This window comes from Sceloporus undulatus, chromosome 2 (assembly GCF_019175285.1).
Source record: "Sceloporus undulatus isolate JIND9_A2432 ecotype Alabama chromosome 2, SceUnd_v1.1, whole genome shotgun sequence".
Taxonomy (NCBI): Eukaryota; Metazoa; Chordata; class Lepidosauria; order Squamata; family Phrynosomatidae; genus Sceloporus; species Sceloporus undulatus.
The window spans coordinates 148,946,813-148,967,453 of NC_056523.1; the positions used below are offsets into that span (position 1 = coordinate 148,946,813).

Below are 20,641 nucleotides of genomic sequence, written 5' to 3' on the forward strand. Positions count from 1 at the left end.
TTCACTGTAAGCTGCCACTATGTATGTTAAGTCTCCCTGAATAGAAAAAAATTAGGTAATTTCATTCTCATTTCTTTAATCTACCATGTGTCAGAACCATATTACGAGGCTGACAAGATGGTTTCACTAGCTTATTTCACTGTCACACAGCTCTTACCATTTGGAAGCTTCTTGGCAACAACTCTCAGAAATAGGGCCAAAGCCCTGCGGTCCTTTGGGTTCAGATCTAGCCACACTTCTGCTCTTATTGGTTGACCCAAATCCCACCCTCCTAAAAAGAAATGAAAGATCTACCTGAAGGAGAACACCCAGGAACTCTGCTACCCCTCACTCTCTGTGGTCTGTAATACATAACAATGTTGAAAGGCAAAGGACTTATGTATTTGTTTCTGTCATTAGACTTATTCCAATTGGCATAAGAGGTGAAGAAATGGGGGAAGGAGAGGGATAAAATTTAAGGAGACTTTATGTAAGCTCCAAGTGGCCAGGAAAAGGGTGCATTCTTTACTATATTGCTGATGACTAGGGTGTCAGTTAAGAATAAACTGACAAAGTTCCTATACTGACTGAAAATTCAGTAAGTTGAATATTTTAAGCCTCAGGGGTATGTGCACAAGGAAATGTAATTCTTTTTGCAACTGATAGTGGTTCGCTGCCACTTTGCTGCATGGGCAATATAAATTTTTAGGCTTGCAAACTGTCTTCAGGGAGTCACACACCATTCCCATCTTGAGCTCTCAAGCAACAATTCACATAAACATGTAAGCAAAAGTTGTATTCCTTGTCAGACCTAAGGGGACAGGATACCAAAACTTAGCCTAAGATTATTAGATTTTTCTTTAGACAAAAGTCCACCATCCTTAGATGGAAATGCTGCTTGAAATGCCACAGTTTGCTACCTCTTATATCAACCCAGAAACATAGACGGGATACAAACTGCCATATAGTACGTATTCTATACGTACTAGGGTTAGGAAGGGGCGGTGCTTCCGCACCCCCTAACCCTAGTACGTATAGAATACGTACAAGATGGTGGCGCCCCTTCCACATGGGCGCCGCCATCTTTACGTACTGGACGCATAGCGTCCAGACGTGTCGCAGCGCCTATGACGTCGCGAATGCGCCAGCGGCGCCTCGCGACATCATAGAGGCGCCACAAAAAGAAGCTCCGAAATGGAGCTTCTTTTTTGCTCCGCACGGGAGTCGTGCGGATTGGCTGCTGCGGCTCCTGCGCGGAGCAAATGGCGCCGGCGGGAGACCGCCGCAAAGCGGAGGTCTGTATCCCGCCATAGGAAGCATTTTAGAGGTCAAGCATGAGCACTAGGGTTTAAAGTGAAAAGGCTCAATTGTTGAGAAAGCTGCCCTGATGAACACCCGAAGTTTTGTATGCGGAGAAATATGTAATCTGAATCTTGCACAAACTCCAAGTGGCTGAAAGAGTAGCAGACACAAAGGGTCAGGCAGGGAAATAAAAGGCTGAGGAAACTGTCATTTTCAGATACTTTAATAGACTTTTATTTTCAGGGCTGTTATTCAGTTAACTCCAATCCAAACCAAACACACACCTCTGCAACCCATAGAACGAAGAGGAATAGCAAGAGCAGCTACAGCCCAGTGAGCTCAAGAAATCTAGTCAAAATGCAAACCCATGTCACATGTCCTGTCAACCATAATTAGAACCAAATGGAAGTGCTTTCAAACACTTGACCAACTAAACCCAAGATACTTTTGCCATGGAAGATAAAGATCACATCCCTCATGGCAGTTGTCTGGGAGCCAGGCTTACACACCCATAATGAGAACAGGGAGCTGGGGTGGAGGCACATTATGCTGTGGTGATGAGCATCTAAAAAGACAAAACTTGGGAAGGTCTAAACAGAATGCCTTCTGTCCACATAACCAAACAGATGTCAAACATGTCTTGGTCTCTCTGTAATAAAGTTGATGGATTTGACTAGGAGAGAACAGTTTTGTTGTGCAGAAATACTTGCTGCAAGAGGAGCCATATGTGCACTTTCACTGCTGGCAGAGATAATGAGAACTTCTGGATCATGAAAACATATCTCCTTACAGCTAGAAATTAAGGAACTCTACTACCAAAAAAATAAGGAACTTGAGGGCACTGCTAAGTTTTGGTTACATGAACAGTCAGCAAGTTTGGTGTTCTTGAGGCAAGAAAATTTCTGGTCCTTTGGCTACATTGCACCTGGATCATGGCAGAATAAGACAAAGCTCCAAGATGCCAAATAATAATAATAAAAATACCCCGTTTAACTTTGCCCTGCTGAGATCATAGTCAGAACATTAATAGGCATGTGGAAGGTATGTCCAAGCTCTACCTGCCAACAGTTACAGATATCAGGAATTAGTTTCAATGTAAAGGGAAGATGGCATGTGGAGACCTGGGGCAAATAACTGCTTGTGAACTGTTGCCTGCCTAACCATGACACAGCCCAGATGATTTTGGTCAAATTGGTGTCTGCTTTCAGACCAGATAGCCATTGTCATTGTCTGATCTGGGTGATAATGTTCCTTTCTGTTCCACACCCGCTAGATAAGAAACACTAGGGAACAGCAGCTGATAGAGCTCTTGTCATTATGGCTGAGCTGGACAAGAAATGGGTCAACAGGCAACCACAGATACCCCTTCCAAGTTAAGCATAATGCTCTCTTTTCCTTTTAGCGTCAAGGTGTTTTGGGGCTTAGCCTCTGGCTCTAAAGCCACAGCATGTTCTGTCATTGCAAGTCACTCAATCTGGAAGCTATAGTTACAGGGTGGACTGCAGTGACTCAGGCACCACTGACCCAGTGATTCTGGGGCTAAATGCAAAGCATGTCAAGAGAACAATATTAGGCAAGCTAGCCCTCGGGGACCAAGTCATCCCTTCAACACTGCTGCCTAGCCTCACTGACTGACTTAAGGCTGGGGAAAGCTTGTGGCATGCAAGCTAACAGGGGGGCATGGCCACTCTGCCATGTGCCCATAGAGCTGATGAGCCACACGTGTGACCGCAGCTCAAGGGAAACATGACCTCTGGCTTTCTACAATACTGAGAGCAAAGAAAAGGCAAGGCAGCAGCACTGGACAGAAGGGCTGTGTCATCTTCTCTCACTGGAATATCCAGTCCCAAATGCAAGCTACCACCCTCTGAATGGCACTGAGGGCCTGCAATATGGGTCACCACCCCACTTGCCCATTCTGCCCCACCCCTCATGGTGCATTATCCCAGGAGGAAGAACAGTCCTGCCTGGCTTAAGGGTTTGCCTCTGTATTTTTGCCAGTTGGTCTGTAATGGCCGCCCTGAATGCCAAGCCAAACGGGGCCTAGCTACGTGGGAGGCTACACATCTCGCAGTGATCTGTGCCTGGCTGGTTCATGAAGGTGCAGTGCTGACAGGCCCACATGGAAGAGGTTGCTGCATGTGCTGAGCCACCGATGGCACCATATTCTTGGAGTCCTGGCAACTGAATACCAACTGTGCCTGAAAAGACAAGACAATGCCATCAGGGGAAGGTCAGAAGAACCCCAACAAGCAGGAAAATTCTTATGGAAGCATTATTGAAAATGGAAGCTATCTACAGTTAAGGAAGAACCTGGCTATGCATCACAAACATTCCCCCTGCTGCCTTGTCTAATTGCACAATTTTCCCTGATTGCATCACATTGTGAAAACCTATTCTTCCCTGTGCTAAATCATTTCACTTTGTTATTCCTGTACAGGTGGTAGACTTTTGTCAGCAGTATTTCACAAACTTTTACTCTCTTTGGCCTGGCAGGCTGCTATTATCAGAATAACATTCAATTTCCTTCCGACATATTGAACTATTCCACAGGTGACTAAGGAAGTTTCAAACCCAAACTCCAGCCTCATGCAGAAATAAGCCAAAGTTCTCCAATGAGGTGTCTTAATCTCAGTTAGTAAATGAGAAATGCCTAAGACATACTGCAAAGCTGTTCGATGGTGGCCCATTGTTCTGATTTTTTCCAAGTCTGTGCAAGCTCCTCATTTCGAGTCCTTACTGCATCTAGTAACAAGCTGATGCTATCCTGTAAGAGAAGACAGATTGTATAACAGCTAGTTTCATTTAATGTGTGAGGCAGTCAGCTATATTCCAAAAGAATCCAACTCAGGAGCTGCTACCACCTCTCATTCTTTACTAATTTAAGTATTTAGTAAAATGATTTGTTATTTAACATACTTATATAGCCCTGCAAATAATTAATTTACAATTCACTAACGAAAATCTACTCTCCATTTCCCTCCCTCAGCCTTTTGAAGGTCAGGATTGAAAGCAATGAATGACAGACTTGACTTTCAGGATCCTAACAACAGTATAGTGACCTCCCTGGCATGCTGTATATCGCTTTAAATGTAAAGGGCCAGAGACATTGGCCTGTTACAGACTGCCCAAATAAAGCTGCTTCGGGTCTCTTTGGAGGTATGCTGTTTAAATGATGCATGCATCCTAAGAATCCGGAAGCTGCACCAAAGCTGCACTCCAGTGCTTAGGAATGGAGTGTGGCTTTGGCGCAACCTCCGGACTCTTAGGACCCATGCATCATTTAAATAGCATATCTCCAAAGAGACCCGAAGCAGCTTTATTTGGGCAGTCTGTAACAGGCCATTCAAAAGCAAGATGAGCCACACCCCATCCAAAATAGTGTCACCTAGCAGTTTTGAACCCTGAAACATTCTTCAGTACTATGGTGGCTGCATGAACATTGATCTCCCCTGCCTTGAAGGGTGACTGCCAAAAGAGTATGCACACAGACAATATGGCACAGAGCTGTATTATGAGGAAAAGAACAGTCAGAATTAGCTTTTCCAGACAATACCCTGGATAGCTTCGAGAGTGACTGTATAAGTGGCAAAAGACAGATGGCAAGGCAAGGCACAATTGCAGATTCACTCATTTAGAGTGGCAACTGTTAACTGCCACCTGCAAATGGCAAATTGCATGCCTGCTCTAAAATGGCTGATGAAAGGAGCTTCTTGTGTTACAAACAAAAGAGGGTGCTAGACATAAGTTATGAGCTCTGTGCATGCACACATGCAGGGCTATTGTTGTTGTGTTCCTTGAAGTCATTTCCAACTTATGAAACCCTAAGGCAAACTTATCACAGGGTTTTCTTGGTGAGATTTGTTCAGATGAGGTTTGTTTGCTATTCCTGTGAGGATGAGAGAATCTGATTTGCCTAAGATCACCCAGTGAGTTTCCAGATGGAAATCTACACTGTCTACACCAAAATAAGTTGGAGTGCAGGTATATATAGTGTGTGTGTAATATCCATCACTAATAATTCACCCCAACAGAGAAACTATAAGCTGACATCAAGAAACCAGTATATATTTTTTTTCTGCTGACTTTGTATTTTTATTCACACTATAAGTATCATGATTCTGTATGTAAAGCACATCACTAGACAATCAGGATAACGTGTAATAAATCTGATTGGTCCTGATCTCCAGTTGTCCACTGGCAGCCCAGCTGTTCTACACATGGCTAATGTTTACAATTCTTGAACCTTCTGGAAAACACATGGCTTGATTGTTGTTTAGTGTTTTTTTTTCCTTTTGGCGTGTACCTTTTTTTTTAATGGAGGGGAAAAATCCAGATGTATAATCAGAGCCTCATGTGCAATTTTGCTCTGGCTGCTGAGCCAGTAAAAGGGGGCGTAGGCGTGAGGTGAGAAGCAAACACAGGAAGTTGCTGGTCTCGATGAGACTGGGCGACTGATGTTGTGATCATTTACAACAGGAAATTCTGATTCAGAGGATTTAAAAATATTTCCAGTTGTCGATGCAGCATCCAAGTTGGCTTCATCTAGTCTGAGAATGTATTGATGCACAAACATTACTAGCTTACCATTCCAAGTGATACAAAGGGTGAACTGAAACTGCCAAACCTCATATCTATTAAGTATCTTTGATACTAACTTTGAAGAAGCAATTCAAAACAAAGGACAAACTCTGGTGTCTGGGAAAAGACTTTGCCAAATTAACAGAAGGTTAGCCTCCCCCCCCCCCAAAAAAAAGCATGCAAGATATCCCAGAGGCCAGAGATGTTTAGCACCTTCCTCTGCAAGTTCTCATGTGAGGTTTCAGAATAAATTCCTTCTCATTACATACCCGTAAAGGCATCACTTCATTGGTGACCAAGAAGAGGAGCAGATGGAAATCAGAGATGATGTCAAGGAACACAGAGGAGGTGTTCTGGGACAAATATGTAGCCAGACTATGAAAGTCCTGTAAAGTTTGTGAAGGGGACAAATATTTCAGTATTTGTATGATTTCTTAAAATGTCTAGTACACTCACATTAATCAAATCCCAACAGTCTTTGCTATTTGCAAATACATGTAGCACCATTTGCCCATCTGTATCTTCCTGATGTCCCTGGTTTATTCTGGAAAATGAAGATTTAATGGGAAACCTTCTAAAGTCAGGAAGCAACTGTTGTCAGCCTCATGAGAGAATATTGCAAGGACACCAGAAGTCTAATAATATTGGGGTGTAAAAGCCGAGCAGGCTGAAGCTGAATCTTACAGGATGGTATTCTCCGTGACACTTGTGAGCAACAGGCTAGATTAGGGAGCACAGGGCAGGCCATGAGGGACAGAGAGCTATGTCCTCCAACACTTCACCTCATTTCTCTAACCATCAGCATCTGGCACTTGAGAGCAGTTGCCTCACTCTCTTTAATATCAGTGCCAGAACAGGACAAGCCCTAAAAGGTTCACAATAACAGTTCTACTCAGATCTATCACTTATCATTTGCACCTAATTTCTGACCAATGATTTAAAGACATCCCAAGCCTGTTTCTATGGACTTTTCTGCCTGCCAGGAGTTGCCAGGGAAACTAGAGTGAAAAGTCAAGCTAGTTTGAAGTGTTTTACACCAGCAGTTTGTCAGAAGACATATGGGCTCAAGCTGAAGAAGCAAGAAAAGACAAGCCAGATTCCCTCTGCCTCTGCTAAACATGGTTTCCGCTTCCATTGTGTACTGCACATGTTCTTTTCTTCAAGCAGCACTAAGCAATTATACAGACAAAACATACACATGTGTATGTAACTTGGTAAGAAATATTGTTGGGACATAAAATTTAACATCTCTCTTTAAAGAAACCAAGAAGTATGCCAGTGCTTACAAGATAAAAGTGTTTCTCTTACAGACATAAGTGCAATCTTTGTTTTAAATTCTGATGCACACACCTCACAGCAAGAGGTACATGATTATATGCAATTTGTCCTCCCAGAACTGCTCTTCCCACACACAAATTTAGCACACGAACCAAAGAGAGATTACTACCTAGCATATGAAACCCAATTTTTGTGCATGCTTGATGAACTCCAAATATTAAAATATAACTCAGTGCAATTGTACAGAGCCCTCTCACCTACCAACTATTATTCACACTTACCTGAGTCTCCCCCAGCACATCACGGTTCTCAATAGGGAATGGATTTTGAGAAATAGAAAATGTATAAACTGGATCTTTAGGGAACGTAGTAGTAATCTTTAAAAAAAAAAGGAAAAAAGGATATGGATGACAATTAGCATAACTCAAGAACTGCAAAAAATAAGGCAAAAGCCAGATGAATGGTAGGTGAAGGTCTCAGTTAACCACCATCATCTAAACATTCAGAGACCCAGCTGTGAAGGTCAGAAGGAAAAACTATGAAGTGAAGCTTCTCAGAGCTTTTTAGATTTACACACATTCTGTCTAACCCTTACTTGCCCCTTTTCCCAATGAGATACTTCACCATGTATGGCTGAACAAACAGATCACAACAAGGAATCTCAGTTCAAACTGCAAGGATTATTTGGGAACCTGAAGACCTACATGAATTGGCCAAGAGTAGGCTTGCCATCTGATATAGACACTGTCACAAGGGCCAAGCTGAATCCTTCAGGAGTTCAAACTTGCATTGTCCTTTCCCCGTCTTAACAAAGGTGACGACTGTAAGACAAAGACACCTTTCTCTGGAGTGGCTTGTAAACTGTGCTAATATGAGGTGGCTAGGATTCCCAACAACAAAAAAGAGCATGCTTGAGGAGTCTATGGACAAGATAACCTGACTAACAAATGGCTTTTCAAACAGGGTTCAGTATAATTTGTAACTAACACCAAAGCTGCAGAAATAGCTCAAATTATAAGAGAAAAAATTTAAAAAGCAGAAGAATTGTGAAGAAAGGTTTCAGAAATTCAGTTTTATCTCTTTTCAGACGCCTCCTAAGTGCATGCTTTGTCAATCTGTTTTCATCTTAATTATACCCCAGGTAGTCCAAAAACAGATGCTTTTTCTTCTCTGGTAATACATGTGTTTCTGGGCTGTCAATTGGAGTAGAAAATCTGCAGGCTCAACACAATGGCCACCGTTATTGCAACAGGCAATATCTCACCCCAGGAATCAGACAACAAATGCCTACAACCCAAATTCAATTCTGAGCAGCAACAGAAATACATGTAGGAGGAGGAGGAACAAGTGAAAACCTGACACCACCATTAGAGACTGCTATGACAATCCTCTTTGGGTTCAGCTCAAATTTTACTGCCACCATCATACTTCTCTGTATGGCAATTTTTTCATCCTATAAAATGTCCCTCTTCCTTAATTTTAATGTTAAAGTGAACATTAAACATTAACACTGTAGTCATTTTGCTGAGGTTGTCAGTGGCTTAAGCTGAAGGGTCTACCAAGGCAATGAAGATGCCATAAGCAGTCAAGTCACATCTGATTCAGTCCCTCTAAGTACCAAGCTGCTTAATCACTCCTCTCAAAGTTAAAATTCGAAGCTCAGCACTAGGATGAATTTTGCCCATTGGTACTTTCCCTCTACAGCATTAAGCATAATAGATACTTACATCTATAATAAGGTACTCAACAGGAAGGGGACGAGCTAGCTGAGTGATCTCATTGCCAAATTTGTCTATATCCTGTAATGAGCAGAAGTGAACTGGTTAGACAAAATATTGCATGCAGAAACATCAATAAATCAGGACAGGCAACAGTTAAACCACAAGCTTCCAGTTCGGCTGTGGGTCAATTTCTAGTGAATTATTTAGTGCCAGCTTGTTAATAGGATTCTTGCACTCAAAAACCTTTCTGACCTAGTGAAGGACATATATTCTTAAGCAAGAAAGCACACAGTCAGCATTACTTAAGACACACACACACCCCTTAACCATGAAGTGATCCCAAACATGTGCTTTAAACACATCTCAAATAGAACATGGGGTTACATAAAAACAGTCAACTCAAAACAGAATTCAGCTCATCTATGCAGTCAACATGTCTGTGGAAAGTTGTAATAATATGAAAGAACGTTATCTGTAATAAGTAGTTTTGACTACTATAAAGAGGAAAAAAGAAGAAGAAGGGAGGATGGCAGGCCATCATAATTAATTTGATCTCCATATGGAGTAACACAGATGGCTCATTCAGCACAGCAAACCATCTCTGACAGTGGCTAACATAAGCTTTAGACAATGGGTTGCTCAGATATGGATGTCTTTACAGTAGGCTGTATACATGAAAAAAATGTGCGGGGTCCCCACCCCCCACTTTCCAATCAATACCTTCTGTGTACAAGACAGCATAGAGAATTATCAGAATGAACTGAAAGAGCATACAGCTATTTCTGGAATTCCAGTGATAATTTTCACAACCTCCTACATAACAGGCAGGGACAGTTTGGAGGAACATGGGAAACTGCTGATTCACATCTACAAACTGGCCTTGAAGGGCTCTTTGCATCACACCATCCAAATATTTGATTACACTATCAATCACATCTGTTGGAGGACACAGGAAGCCTCCCACACCCTGCAAATGATACTTTTCCCATGAAATACTCCAATATGTGAATGTGGACTGCATGATTCATAGCTAAAAAAAGATGATTTTAGGGCCAAAACAGATGTGATGTCTATTATTCATATATTTATCCCATTCACATGCAGAAAGCCCAAGTGGGACTGGTGTTTAACATGAGGACAATGTGGGTGAAGACAGTTGAATTCTTGTTTGCCTTTTAAACTCACAAACCATTAATCCAGGACTTTCTTCTAATTCAACACTGATACTAGTCTTTAGTCTGGAGTATGTTTGTGTGTATGGAGTGATAGAGGTGCATGCTGACAATTGGTGATCACTGGGCACTTCACTTCTTCCTTAATGCTCCAAACTGAGGCCCTCTGGATGTATTGGACCACATCTGGCTGGCTGGGGATGATAGAAGTTGTGGGCTAACCGTTTCAGAGGGCATTAGGTTGGCAAGTCTGCTTTGCAGATTATAGAAGAGGGTTTAATTGTCTGAATTAATTGGACTCATGGCAGACAGGACTTTCCTGTATCTTCACAAACCCAAAGGGGAAGACATGAAAGTTATCACACACTTAAAGTACAAGAAGCTCCTAAACCTCAGTGAAGGAAGACTCTCTGTAGGGTTCTAATACGAAAATGTCTCTTCCCACTCCAACTTGGCTAGAGCTTTAGTTCTTCCCAGCCCAACAGAAAGAAAAAGATCTACCATTTTTCAGTAGTGGTGGATGCTAGTCACAATTATACAGATGTCACACCCCCCTGCATGATAATTGATAGTTCTACAAGAGGCATAACAGGATTACTGTAACCTTCATAACGCAGAGACAAAGCATCTAATTCAAGGTCACAAATGAAAGAAAAGGCAAAAAATAACCTCTGCCAACCCCACATGCCCTTATGTTGCTTTTGTATCTGAAAAAACATAGCAGGACAACAGTCTCTTTGACACACTGCCCTTGCAGAACCTCAAAAGTGTAAGTAAGTATTTAGTTGGGAATCATTTTCCTTTGGGTCTTCACTGTCAAAAAGAGAAAACCTCAAGAACTCTTATCACTCTTTCCTTAAAACAGAGACCAGGAAAAATAGATTCTGCCAAGTCTAAACTTGTTTCACTTTGCTAGATGAAATGAGCACAAGTTCAGTTATGGGGGGAAATGGCTAACATATGTTCATTAATCACAATATGACAATTAGACCTGGTTTATGTCAAACACACTGAGTTTAAACATTGCTTCAGAAATAAATTCGTAAGAACAGACATTTTTCATTAAAGATTCTGCAAGTCAGGGTTGTATTTTCCAACTAAATCACCACTTAACAGGATATAAATCACTCACTCAGACCTATATAAATTATAGATTTATAATTTCCAATGAAGAGGCCTTACATAAGAGTTTACATTCACTAAGCTTTCAAAAGCAAATGTGGCTATGAGGCACATCCCAAGGACAAGTACTTAGACACTCCTGGCAGTGTGCAGATTTGATTTACTGCAAGAAGAGGGTGAGCTCATGGGTGTGCACACACACATATCCTCTCACCCTGCACTGCAAGTCAGGGAATAAGGAAGGGAAGTCATCAGATGAACATTTCGGATGAATTCTTCTAATCAGCACTCCAGAATGTTGTCAAGTGATTCAGTCATTATTAGTCTGGAAGGCTACATGTTCACATTCTTCTGTTTGGCCCTTAATATTCACTGGTGCTGCAGCTTATCTCTTTTTCATGGAAATCCTAATGAAAACCTATCAGAAGTAACAATTTTGTTGAACGGGGTGGTGGTGGTTGTTACCTGTCCTTGAGTCAACCCTGTGGATGAGATTTCTTCAAGAACCCCTGTCCTCCACTGCTCGGCTCAGGTCCTATAGGCTCAGGCCTGTGATCTCTCTAATTGAGTACATCCATCTGGGATGTGGTCAATTTAAAGTTTGGATTGCTCAAATGTGATCCCAGGTATAAGCATACTTTCTTGAGGCTGAATAATGAAGAATTGCACCAACTTGGCTCTAAGATGTTGAAACAAACAAGAGTGGCCTCACTGAACTCTATCAGTCACTTTTCATTTCTAGAACCTGGCCCAAACCCCCCTATTGTCTTTGATTCTTCTCTCTTTCCTACTTTGGCATTCCAATAGCCTATGGTTATCAAACAAGCAAAGAGAAGGCGGGCATACCTCTAATTTAGGGATAATACAACAGCATTTTCCCAAATTCACCAAAGTTTGCTTTTTATCCTTAATGAATGCGGTTTGGTGGTCTGTAATGAAATTTCACCATCTTCAAAACAGAGTACTGCACACCATCAAATTCGAGGGCTATTTTGCCATAGCATCCGGACCAAAAACTATGAGCACACCAAAGTTTTACTACTGCAGTTTGACTGTAAGATTACTATTATGTCATCCTGAGATTTTGCAAGAAATTAGCATACAAATGAATGAATGACTGGGAACAAGCAATATCTTGTCAACGTGAAGTTGAATATCTTGTCATCACTCTCCTGCTTCAAGAAAATCCATGGTACATCAAATCAGACACCTGCCCAAAATGTGCTAAGCTGGCAAGCCCACCCCAACATTCTCTGAATGAAATGATTATAAAGCAAGTCTTACAGATACTTCTCATTTCTTTAACAAGACTTGCTTGGTATACTGGTGCCTACAGCAACAGACTATGAGGCTTGGTCTTTAGATTTTCTGAATTCCAGCAGGAGAGAACAGTGAAGGAAATAGTTGTTCTGAGGTAATTTAGTATGTTAAAAGCCCATTTCTTTTTATGTGTATGTCTTCATAGTGCTTACTCAGGGAAACTGCATTTACAAAGCACAGACAATTCTGCAGTCCTCTACAGGATTTTATTCTATACTGATCCTCTTCATTAGGCACAATGTCATCAGGGAAAAAAAGTTAGCTGCCTTTCTAGGGGTACTTTCCATATTTCTGCATATGCACTACAGCACCCAACCAGCCTCTCACAGGCTGCTATTGTGCAGACATTTCCTTAATCTTGACAAAACTGCAAAGAGCAAAATAAAACCCAATGAAACCAACTTGCAGACTTGTCCATGCAAGAAACAACTTGCCATACCACCCGTATAATTAGCCCATCTGGAACTCATCTTCAAATCCAATTAGGTTCTAATATGCAGACACATTTCCCCCCAGCACCTGTTCACTTTCATCTTTCCCTCTAGGGGTTTCCACATTAAGTGTTGTTGTTTTTTTTTTTAAAGTCAGGTTACTGAAATCTGAAATATACTTGCTTATTTCATTCTTATCCAACAAAAGCTTCTGTCTTCATACCACAAAGCAGTATCTGTAAATTCAGCTCTTCAAGAAAAGTCTCAGTGAACCACCCCTTCTCATTTTATTAAGTAAATACATTTTTGAAGGCCTTCAAAAATGTCAGGTTTGGAGACTACTAGTGTGTTCATTGCTGAATTGGCAGTAAGTGTGGTGTATGCCTTTGTTAATCACAGATGCACTACCCTATGTAAAAGGAGTCTCCCTGACCAAGTTACTGTAATTCTGAATTCTCAGCACCACAGAATATGACATGCTTTGCTGACCAACAGTGGCTCAATGCAAAGAAAAGCACAGAGTTAAGCACATAGGACCTAGACAATTTTTAAGCAGCAAAAGAAATAGGCAAACACACTGAATGTAGAGAAGTCGAAAACTTGGTGTGCAAGTAACATATTCTTGAAAACATAGTTTATTCTGAAAACAGAGCCACTTCTAGCTCTAAAACATGCAGGAAGTGATTATGCCATCAAAAAAAAAAAAAAAACAATTTGAACAGGTACAGGAAATGTAACCTTTGGATGGGAGTCCTTGGCAAACCCAAACTGGCACAGAACTCCACATGATCTGTAGCAGACTTCTGAACAGGTAGGTGGTGCAGTGCTAGGTGTGCCTTTGGATTCATCCTTACTTGCTCCTTATGTCTTATCCATCCACCCTATATAAAAGAGGGCACTGAAATGTATGCATAGTTCATGTGGAAAAAAGGCCTTTCTTTTACCACTTTGCTGCCGATTCACATTCATTATTCTATGTCACTAATAAAGATATTTTTATACCATCCTTCAACAGTTAGTCCCAGAATGATCTACAGTGGGCCCTTAGTATCCTCTGGGGTTTGGTTCCAGAATCCTCCATGGATAACAAAATCAGTGGATGCTCAAGTCCCATTAAATACCTGAAACACCAACCTCACCAAGGCTGTAGACATTATCGCTCCCAAGCGTCCTTTCCAGACCACTTCAAATCCTAAATTATGGTATACGGAAGATCTTTGGAAAATAAAGCAGGCTGCACAATGACTAGAACACCACTGGCGGAAGACTCAACTTTTACCTAAGACTTTTTGGACTCGTATGGAATGGCAATAGATATAACGAAGAAATCTTTCTTTGCTGCACATATTGCATCTGCAAAGTCTCATCCAGCGGAGATATTCAGGGTGGCTAAAGATTTAACTCAAGTGCCTCCCACCCTGAACCCTTTATTGGAACCAATAAAAGCCTGCTGTGACATATTCAATGACTTTTTCGCAGATAAAATCTCTCAGATAAAATCTGACTTGGATGCCGTCTTAATTGAGGAAACGATAAGAGGCGTCCAGCAACTCTGTGGACAATATTAAATTAGATCACTTTGAGTTTGTGAGTACTGATGAAGTGGACAAGCTTCTTGGTAGCATAAGGAAGACAACCTGCCCTCTTGGTCCTTGCCCCTCATGGCTGGCCACCCAGGGAGGTGATGCAGTAAAATAATTACTTCAATCTATAATTAATGCATCCTTCAGGAAGGGAAAATTTCCAGCTAACTTGAAACAAGTGGTGGTCAAGCCACTATTGAAAAAACCCTTCCTTGAACCCCTGGTAAGAAATAGGCCAGTCTCTAACATTTCTGGGCAAGGTGATTGAGAGGGCAGCTAAAAAGGCCAATGCAATTTTGGGCTGCATCAACAGAAGTATAGTGTCTAAATCAAGGGAAGTAATAGTACCACCTTATTCTGCTTTGGTCAGGCCCCACCTGGAATACTGTGTCCAGATCTGAGCACCACAATTCAAAAAGGATTTTGAGAAACAGGAGTGTGTCCAAAGGAGGGTGACTAAAATGGCGAAGGTCTGAAAACCATGCCCTATGAGCAACAACTTAGGGAGCTGGAGATGTTTAGTCTGGAGAAGAGAAGGTTAAGAGGTGATATGATAGCCCTGTTTAAAAACTTGAAATATCATATTGAGGAAGGAACAAGCTTGTTTTCTGCTGCTCCAGGGAACAGGACCTGGAACAATGGACGCAAGCTGCAGGAAAAGAGATTCCACCTAAACATTAGGAGGAAATTCCTGACAGTAAGGGCTGTTCGACAGTGGAACACACTCTCTTGAAAAGAGGTGGAGTCTCCCTCCTTGGAGGTCTTTAAACAGAGGCTGGATGGCCATCTGTTGGGTATGCTTTGACTGAGAGTTCCTACATAGCAGGGGGGTTGGGCTGGATGGCCCTTGTGGTCTCTTCCAACTCTATTCAAACCTATGTTAATAAATCATAACTCACAGTTCTAGTACAATGAATTGCCTGTGGATGGGAACATTCAAATACTGATTTAGGGGAATGGAAGGGACAAAACAAAATGCAATATGCTCAGTGCTGGTCTTGATATACTCTCAGTTTGAAGAGAGAGGCAACTCTGCTGTCAGAAACAGCACCAGTAATGTTGGGTGGTGATGGTGGTGGAATTTCCTCTTACTTGAAATCCATCCTTGCATTGTTTCTGGGACAGAAAGAAGCAGCCATTCAGCTCTTACAGTCGTAAGCAAATCCTTTAATGAGGGAGGGGGAGATGTAAGAGCTTTGTAAAAATTCTGCATTTATTGGTGACAATAAGCTAATAGAACATTTCTGCATTTTAAACCATCTTCCGGCTTTGGAAAACAAGCAAGAAATAGAAGGGTAGTAGGATTTGGATGGAGAGCTAGAGATGTTTTCACTCAATATTTAGCTCAGCACTATCATAAACCTCACATCTGCTGCTTCAATTTATCATAACACACAGGCAAAGGAACAACCTTGCTTTTAAAAAAAACCTTTGCAGAATCTGTAGTGTGCAAATTTATGAATTCCTTTGAACGGACTGTGGATATGATTCTTTAATCGTAGTCAAACTACATATGCAGAAGAAGTCAATCTAGTATAAAGACGGATAATATGTGGTCATTAGCATATCTGAAAAAAGTAATACATGACAGCATCAGACAGCAGTTACAGGAAAACTTCCTACTCCCAACAAGTCAAGACAAGAAATCTCTGAACATCCAGGATGCATCTGTAACTAAAGCCCCTGGCAAACTCTTGCATTAAGACCAATGCACTTACAAATATTGTTAGGTGAGGGCAGAAAAAGAAGAGCATTATCTGGAAACAAACTTTTGGTGGATAAAACTTTACACAACTAAGTAATTAAAATTCAGAGATTAAAAGGAATGTGCTTGGATGTGATCTGATGTTACAAGCTGAAAATGTCCTGCCTTATTGGATAAGACCAATGTTCATCTTGCTCAGCATTCCTGTCACAATTTCCAAATGCCTTCAACAGCTCCTGAGCAGCACATGATAGTGGTAGCTATCTGTTTGACCCTCAGGCATCTAGTAATTAGAGATGCCATTCAGCTAACACAGCTAATAGTTGTTAACAGACCTTTTTATATTTGGGTTGACTAATATGATTATTCCATTTAATATCTGGATTATTACTATATTACTGTTATTTCTATTTCCCCCCCACTTTTCCCCCAGTTGGGACTCAAAACGGTTTATATCATTAAAAATCCACAAGATACAAAAGTTAAAATGAGATTAAATAATAAAAAACCAAAACAAAACAGATCAACACACACACCCCTAAACAACAATTAGTAAATAGGCACCCAGTACTTTATGTCCCAGGTAAGAACTGTGGCAATTAGCTTGACAAGTCAAGAATCAGCAGCCCAGGATCAAAGAAGCCCTGGAATTAGTTGCAAGCCACAATATCTAGCTCTCAAATAAATGTTAACATAATCTGGCCATGTAGAGTACATGCAAGGAAAGAAGCAGATTTCCTTTTTACACATGCCCAATATGCCAGAAAATATTTCTTTCAGTGAACTGCCACAGAAGGTATTGAATAAAAGATCCCCCTCTATTTGAAACTACATTTGAAATTTTACTATTTAATCTGTGCACCAAAAATTAATTTGGAGGACATTTTATCAACCTATGCCCCTCTGTAATAATTTTCAACTTGGTACAAGAGACGTGTCAATTCTCAACTCATGGAAAGGCAACACAGTATCATCCATCCCTATCTGGAAACTACAATCTTGTCTATAATGTCATGACACAACAACATGGAAACTTTTGGGGTGGATGAAATCCTTTTCGTGATCCAAATTATAATGCAACTGGCTAGTGCTGGTAGGAAATACAGAACTAGACAGTGGCACTATAGAATTATATGTAATTATTTTTGTAGAATGTACACCATAGGCAGGTTTATTTTATCTATTTTAATTGTATGTACAGTGCTGTGTAAATTTACAGTGCTATATATAAATAAAGCTTAATTACACTACAGGAAAAAATGGATAGGTATGTGGAATAACAAACGGAAGATCAGTCAGCAGGGTGATTCTATTGCAAGAGAGATGTGCGAACTAAAAATAAATGTAGAGAATAGAATAGCTCCATTCTCACACTAACTTAGCCCATGGTCAGCTACTAGGTGGATTGCCTCTTTCTTCTTTAAAGCAGAATTGAAAACTGAGGAACAAAGGACAGTAACAAAAGACTATAAAGGGTTTACACTGGGACCAGACAATTATTTGTAACAATATAGAACAAAAAGCAGGCTGCATGTAGAAAGGTTTCTTTATAAACCAAAAGGCAAAATGGGCATTGAAAGTTGGTGAGAACTTCCAAAAAAGATGCTTCTCAAAAACTGGATCCAATAGTGGCTTAGCAGAAAAAGCCACATGCTGCTTTCTAATAGCTGTTGGGGGGCAAGGAGAAAAGGGGATGGGCAATTTCTGTAGCTTTTGCTGGGCCACAGGAACCCAGAGCACCACGAATTATTCTTGCAATGCAGCTCTATATGTGGTACCTCATGTCCAAGTCCCTAGGACAAGAATCACAAACATCAACAAAATATCAGATTTCTCACTTTATTCCAGATGGTATAAAAGGGTTTTGATATACCAAGTGGTTGTAACTTATAAATCTACAGGAGTATTGTCTTAGAAAAGGACATCAATCCTAAGTAGCTCTTAATTAAGTGACAGGCCCTCCATTACTGCCACTGGAACCTCTTGCTAGGATGACATCTTAAATACCAGGCTTTGTACTAAAACAAAAATCCAGCAGCTTTCAATTATTCAGATCAGCATACCACAGGAGACTGAAGCAGTAACCCAAATGCAAGAACCTTATCCAGATTTTGGATTTTAAAAAAATGAAATAGGGACCAAAGGTCCTTTTGTAATACAAGTGTCATCAGGTGTCTTTCGTCTTTTACCAGCCCCAAGCAATTGCCTAGGCATTACAACATCAATAAAAGCATAACTTACTGCAAAAGATGACATTTTTGCATTCATGCTAAGATCACAGGTGTTTTTTCTAAAGTCAACAAGGGAACACAGTCCTGCAAAGGCATTAAACCTCAGCTACTTTGAATGCTTCAAAGGATCCATAAAATTCAGACCCCTTTTTTGTGAGGGGTTGTTTTATTTTTTTTATTTTTTTTTTGGCATTCTGCGTTTGATGGAATGTTGAGACATCCATGAAATAAGCCTAGAGCTGGATTCCTGTGGTGCTGAAACCAACTTCAAGAGTGCACCACAGCCTGAGACTCACAGGGGTGCCCAATAAGATGACAGCTAGATAATGGAAAGTCAAACTTGGCAGACTAGCTGAATACTACTTCAGGAAGAAGAGGAAGTGTTTTAGCACCCAGAACCACCAAAATAAAAAATGGGGAAATGTTCACCATACACACAAATTACAGATTGACACATATGCCATGCTTTAAGAATGTTCAATATTCATAGCTACCAATGACTTCACCTGATTATATTATGACAACTAATGCCAATGTATTTTTGGAAAAGGCAAATAAAATTCAAAGACAATTTACTGCTATGCTAAATGTGGACTGAGCACACTTGCTTGTCACACTTCTTTTCCCACCTCCTTATAAAACTTCCACAGTGCGCCATTGGAATCCATCAGGGTTTGGTTTCAGGCCTCCCATGGGCCCCAAAATCCGTGGATGCTGAAGTATCATTATATATAATGTGTAATAAAACGATGTCCTTATATAAATTGGTAAAATCAAGGTTTGCTGCTTGGATTTGTTTTTGGAAAATATCTATGAATTCTGTATCCATGGATCCCACCAGTCACAAACTGTGACTGGTGGGATCCATAGATACAGAATTCATGGATATGGAGGACTAACTGTACTTTCAGCCATCGATGGATATTTGATAGAGAATTAAAAATCACCACAAAGGCAAGAAACGTCTGGCATATTAGGCCTGTGTAGCCTAAATGTGATGTAAAGTCAGAATGCAAGAGAAAGGAAGTCTTCTGATGGAACCTTGCATACTCAAGCTTTCTACATTTTTGAAAATGAAGACACTGTTTTTCTGATTTAAATGCTGGCCTAGTATTATTGTTCATAGTAGTGATAAAGTAATAAATGCTTGACCAAACAGAGCTATAGAGTGGGAAAGTGTCTTAGGAGTTGTGTAGACAGTGCTGGCAGCAGGACACTGATATTAATGCAGTCTTAAGACAGCAAGTTGGACCTCTTCTATTCCAGAAACTTTCCTGGAGGAGGGGCTTCCCCCCTTGAGTTGGGTATGGCATAAACATCTGTTTGTAACATAGTGTTTTCATCCTGTTCTATAATTTTAATTTTCACCCTAAAGCACCCAGTCATTTATACAAGCTGGATTTGAAAATCCAGATGAAGTCAACAGCCTTGCTGCCAATGCTGACATGGTCTTTAAAGGGGCCAAGATAAAGAGTATGGTAAAGACATAAAGGACTTGCATTGCCAGAGGCCTGGGGAAAATGCCTGGTTTCTTAAACTGGAGCAAACCTGGTTGGTTTTCCTGTTTTTGTGATATTTTAGACTCAAGTGAATCATACTTGTTCTCACAAGAACCGGCAATGCCTGAAACATGCTGTCATGGGTGCCACAACCTCCAGCCCAGTCCCATAAACACATAGTGATGCACACCACACAGTGGTGGCCTGAGAGAAAAGAGGTCTGTTATTTTCCCTTTAAAGCACCTCTCCACTCACTGAGGCCCCTGCAGCCAGCAATAATCTCAACAATTCTTCCCAGCTGTGTGGCTTTGATCTCGATATGGTTTTCTATTTGTGGAGCAATACTAATTCAGAAACTGTTTTCCAAAAGTAAGAAACAGCATACCAAGGCCACAAACCTTATGCAATGGAGCAGGCTTTGTATGGGCACTGCTTCAAATGTCTCTCATTTTACATACATCACCTTCTCTCTGACTGCAGGAGTTTAAAGAGCATCTGTTCTCCTGCCCGGCTAGACAACAGAAGGGCTCAATAGCTTCTGTTGTATTTAAACTGTAAGATAAATGCACTCCACATTACACAAACATTGGTTTCTTGAGGCATATCCAACAAATTTCTAAAAGCTTTTTCATATGAGAACTACTGGTGAACTACTTTACAAAGCTCCCCCATGCAGATCTTCCCTTATTTTTCAGAAGAGTAGCTGTGCTGATTTGT

General features: G+C 40.8%; 1 protein-coding gene across 1 annotated transcript in view; it reads right to left on the reverse strand.

Moving 5' to 3' along the window:
• Positions 1-1,488: 1,488 nt before the first annotated feature.
• The window catches only part of NPLOC4 (NPL4 homolog, ubiquitin recognition factor), a 64,812-nt gene continuing 45,659 nt past the window's right edge, over positions 1,489-20,641 (reverse strand). Inside the window, exons 13-17 of the mRNA XM_042449143.1 lie at positions 8,868-8,939; positions 7,422-7,517; positions 6,132-6,248; positions 3,946-4,048; positions 1,489-3,482 (exon numbers count right to left, since the gene is read on the reverse strand). Coding sequence (XP_042305077.1) covers positions 3,325-3,482; positions 3,946-4,048; positions 6,132-6,248; positions 7,422-7,517; positions 8,868-8,939 — 546 coding nt within the window. The 3' untranslated portion in view covers positions 1,489-3,324. The remainder of the gene's footprint in view (positions 3,483-3,945; positions 4,049-6,131; positions 6,249-7,421; positions 7,518-8,867; positions 8,940-20,641) is intronic.